The sequence below is a fragment of the Hipposideros armiger genome, unplaced genomic scaffold, assembly GCF_001890085.2.
Source record: "Hipposideros armiger isolate ML-2016 unplaced genomic scaffold, ASM189008v1 scaffold_48, whole genome shotgun sequence".
Taxonomy (NCBI): domain Eukaryota; kingdom Metazoa; phylum Chordata; class Mammalia; order Chiroptera; family Hipposideridae; genus Hipposideros; species Hipposideros armiger.
In genome coordinates, this window is record NW_017731398.1 from 3578383 (window position 1) to 3583207 (window position 4825).

Genomic DNA, 4825 nt, shown 5'->3' on the forward strand with positions numbered 1-4825 from the left:
CTGGTGAAGCCTGAGAGATGCGGAGTCCTGTTTCCTTCCGGTTGCTGTGGAAGCTGTGCTGAAGGACGGGCGGAAATTCCTGCTCTGCTGTGCAGCTTTCCAGCAGGGCACGTGTGAGCCTGCACGCTGTCTGTGGGCTGGGGCTGTATTCCCAAGTGACAGTGATCATTGTTACTGTGAGATTTAACTTCTTAGCAATAAATATTGTGAGCTCCTGGAGCCCATAATCAGTGGAGGGTGTGGAATTGTCTGAGAATTTCTGGAAGCGGACTTGTCTTTCAGGGCAGGTGTCGGTCTGAGTGTGGAAGGGTGAGCCTGACGCCAGTGGAGCTATAAATAGACACGTGGGCCCGCACACGCACACTCAGCCTTCACAAAGTCTGTATGTGAGTTTCAAGCTCTCAATTTAGGTGTGAAACATGATGGAAACACTGTGTAAGATGTCATTTCAAAGGGACCTCATGACTCCTTTCCCAGCTCACGTGACACTGATTCTGTTCATGCAAGGCCCTGCTTTTCTGAGTCAGGATGCTTTTCCTGGCAGGGTGAACTGGTATCTTCTGTTGTAGCGATGTTGACAGATCTGCTCAAATGAATGAGCTTTGTCCTGAGTGATTCATTTCAGGGGAACTGGCTGTCATATGCCTGTGCTGGCCCACAGGAAGACGGGGAGAGGAGAGGCATTTTGCAACTTGATCAAGACACCAACTTCTCACTTTGCTCCCTCCTGAGAAAACTCAAAACAAATCACTGATGATGAAGCACAGGCTCTGTCGTCCTGTGTATTGTCCATTTTGCTTGTCACTGACTCCAGACTACAACTAGAGAATCCCTATCATTTAATTCAGTTGTCAATGTGCCCAGAGACGTTAGGAAGACTTGAGAATATGGCATGTGAGGACAGCGTAGGTGTTCAGAGCACCGACTCTGAAGCACATGGACCTGGCTTCCTTTCTGGCCACCCATGCTCACTGTGTGACAGAAACAAGTCACGGAGCTTCTGTACGTCTCGGTCCCTCCTCCGTACAATGAGAAGGCTACTGGTGTAAGGCTTAAGTCAGTTACTAGGATACGTGAAGCACCTAGAACAGTTTCTGCAAATAAATACTCAGCACTTGCTATTATTCGTAGTAGTAATAGTAGTATTGCCTAACTTCCCTGAATAAATATATTTCATCTCCATAAATTATACGATCAAGTACAGGTGGATATTAGTTACCATCTAAAACACATGCCCTAAAGGGAAAAAATAGGACCACTGCAGCAGTGATGGACTTCATGAGCTCCTCACTTACCCTTTCTCGTTTTTAGCAGGATGAGTTCCCTCCCTTCTTCCCTCCCTTCCTTTGCTGCTTCTCATCTCTCTTTTTATTCCTCTGCCACATTTATCATTATCTCCTCCTGTCCTCTCTGCCGATTTGAAGTGCTGAATGCCTGGGCTCTCACAAGATCTGATAAGAGGTCTAGCGCTATTTTTTTTTTTTAGCTGTTTTCAGCATTCATGATGCAAGAACATTCTTAAAACCCTGTAGAATGCGCCTCATCTCACCCGCTGGGGATTGCCTTTCCTTTGAGTCAGGAGGCTCTCCCCGCCCTGTGCCTGTACTGGAGGGGAGAGGGCCCGAGCCCTCAGCTCCAGGCAGGAGTCTGTCTGCTTACTGCACCTGTCTTGGCACAGGGCCTGTTGCACAGAAAGTGCCCAACAAGTATTTGTTGATGGAGCGATTGAGTGAACGAACTTTGGAGCTGAGTCATAAGGACTTAGGTGAAGTAGGTTTTTTGTTGTTGTTTTTTATGATCATCTTGCTCTAAGTAATGGTCTGGTCAATTTGAGGCAAATAAAAGGACATACAGAAACATGTAGATAATCGACTGAGTGTTCAATTCTGCAAAGGCATTTCCAAAAGGTGTAATGATCTCGTGGTGAGGCGATACAGCCTAACTTATTCTTATATATCCTTTGATTACACAGGTTTCGGGGCCAACTTCTATTTCTTTTGAATTTTAACTTGAGATTGATTTTAAGTCATTTACTGAAAAACCATGAGAAATGTAATTCAGATCTCCCTGTGGGTCCTTCAGGAGACCTCCCTAAGTGCCAGCTCTCTGACCTTGGGCATCACCCTTGACCCTTTCCGACACCCCACATCCAGTTCATCAGCAAATCCTGTTGGCTGCACCTTTGAAAGACTGATATCCAGAGCACCGGGGCCCTTTTCCTCCCACTGGGCTACGCCAGCCCTCCTGCCGGTTTCCCTGCTTCCTCTTTGCCGGCCTGCAGTCCATTCTCCACATAGCACACAGAGTGATCTTCACAGCTTGAACTAGATCCTGTCCAGGCCTAATTAAAACCCTCTTCACCCTGGGCACAAATATACAAAGGCCTGACCCCTGTACACAAAGCCTTACGTGATCTGGCCCCTAAGAACTTCTCATCTCATTTTCTAGGAATCACTCTCATCCCTCCAGCTCTGGATAAGCTAAGCACACCCTACCTCAGGGCCTTTGCACTTGCTGTTGCCTCTGCCAAGAAGAATCCCCCCCCCACACCTCCCTGCTGAAGTCTGCACAGCTCCTTTCTTCCCTTCACTCAGGCTCTGCTCCAAAGATGCCTCCTGACAGGAGTCTTCCTTAATCCTCCCATCTCAGCACCGCCCCACTCTATCCCTGGGCCCTGCTCTGCTCCCTTACTTGTTTCCACGACTGCACATCACATCACATTTATTTGCTCACCCATTTCCTGTGTGTCTGTGATGAGCATTTAGGCTTAGTGAGGGCACCGGGGTGTTTGCGGGCATGTGCGGGCATGTGCCCTGGTGCTCAGTAGGTATTTCATGAATGAATGATTGCTAGAGGAGTGGGAACATCATGGCACTTCCCTACAGCTTAAAAAACCAGGAGGGTCTACTACTTTTGCATTATTGATCCAGGTATTATTTTATGCTTCAGGCTTTCTTGAAACCAAGGTAGATCAATTTAATAAACTATTCCTAGAAATAACCAGATCTGGGCATCCTTGTATAATCTACATTACTGACAGCATATTGAATCCTTATGTGTACATTTATTGTCAGATACAAATAGCATCATTAAAAAATACTTTTCAAAGAGGAAAAATCACTCCCACCACCCTGTCTGTATGTAGACATCATATGTAATACAGTTATTTGTAAGTTTTTTCATGCGACATTGTTACAAATATTTTCAGCATCTCATGTATTTCATGTTAACATTTCTAATATCTGCAGGATATTCCACCAGTTTTAAGTGTCATAATTTAACTGATTCCCAATTATTAGGCATTTGGGTTGTTTTCTGTTTTCCCTTTTTAGAAATAATACTTTGGTACTGAACATGGGTGTGGACTTCAGTTTCCTCATCTGTCAAAATATTGGGTTGTTGGAAAAGTTATGATGTATTTTTTCTATGTTTTTCGTTGCAAAAATGCATCATAACTTTTCCGCCAACCCAATAAAAGGGCATTAGGCTGGATGATCTCAAAGATACTTTGCAATGAGGATGCTGGATAATTATAGATCGTAAATTAGTGTACATTCTGTACTTTTTGAAAAACAATGTGTGACAAAAAGAATGAATTGTAATAGAAACAATCGACAACCTTTTCATAGGCTCAGGGGCACTGATTTAATCTGGCTTTATTGTGAGTCCGCATGACTCTCAGCACAAGTCACAAACATACATGCAAATTTCAGTGTCCGACAACAGAGAGAGAAAAAGAGGGAAAAATGAGACTTTTCTGTCCTCTGCAGCTGTGCCATCCAATATGGTAGCCACTGGTCACTTGTGACTGTTGAGCAGTTGGAAATGTCTGAATTAAGACATGCTGTAAGTACAAAACAGACATTGGATTTTAAAGATTTGATACCAAAAATGTCAATTATCATGAATTTCATATTGATTACATATTGAAATCATAATAGTTTAGATAGATTTTAAAAGTTAATTTTGCCTATTTTTCCTTTTAAAAATGTGGCTCCTGAAAATGTAAAACCACCAGTGACGCTCCCACTATTTCTCTTGCACAGTGCTGCTGTGCAGGGCCTGGAAGTTGATAGAGAATGGTGGTGAGGACGACAGAATAAAATGAATGCAAGTGAAGGAGTAACCGCCCACATTAAGTGAAACTTTCTTTGCTTTTTATTGCAGCAAACTTAGTCTCTGCTGATTTTAAAAATGTATTCTCTCATAGGAAAATGGCTTTGTAAAGAAGTTTGGACCGAAATCGGGCTGGCTGACTTTTCTGGAAGTTACAGGAAAGATCTGTGAAATATTATCTCTGCTGAAGCAATACTATTGACCTAAAAGGACACTATTGTGAAACCTGCCTAATTTTCTGGACTCTTGCAAGAGGTATTGCCAACGCATAGTACTTCTACTTCTAAACAAAGAACTTTGAAGATGCAACTTGATGACCCAGAGTTACAGAAATGTTGTCCCTGTTTCAATGAATAAATATGTATTTGTCTCTCATTTGTATCCTGCCTGGGAGTCCAGCTGAGGGGTAAAGCCTAGTCCAGGGGACAGGTGTTGGGTTAAGGGGATGAGGACCAGGAAGGTGGTGTCTTTTCTCCCCCATGGCAGGTTTTCTCAGGGTGTGCCCATTACCCAAGTTGTTTTCTGTCACGGGTCTGGATTAACAGTGAGTAAGTCAGCCTCTCACAGCCCTGTCGGCGCCCCTCCCCCCAGCCTTCAGTCCCTGGCCTGTCACTCGGAGTTGATGGATGTCGCAGGCAGATACCAGGATACAATTAGGTAAACGATTGAATGTTGAGTCATTGTCACACTCTCCATTTAAAACATTTCC

The 4825-nt window shown here is 44.0% G+C and overlaps 1 protein-coding gene across 1 annotated transcript in view; it reads left to right on the forward strand.

Moving 5' to 3' along the window:
• BCL2A1 (BCL2 related protein A1) overlaps positions 1–4491 on the forward strand; it is an 8446-nt gene extending 3955 nt beyond the window's left edge. The window contains exon 3 of the mRNA XM_019639985.1: positions 4211–4491. Coding sequence (XP_019495530.1) covers positions 4211–4318 — 108 coding nt within the window. The 3' untranslated portion in view covers positions 4319–4491. The remainder of the gene's footprint in view (positions 1–4210) is intronic.
• Positions 4492–4825: the final 334 nt, after the last annotated feature.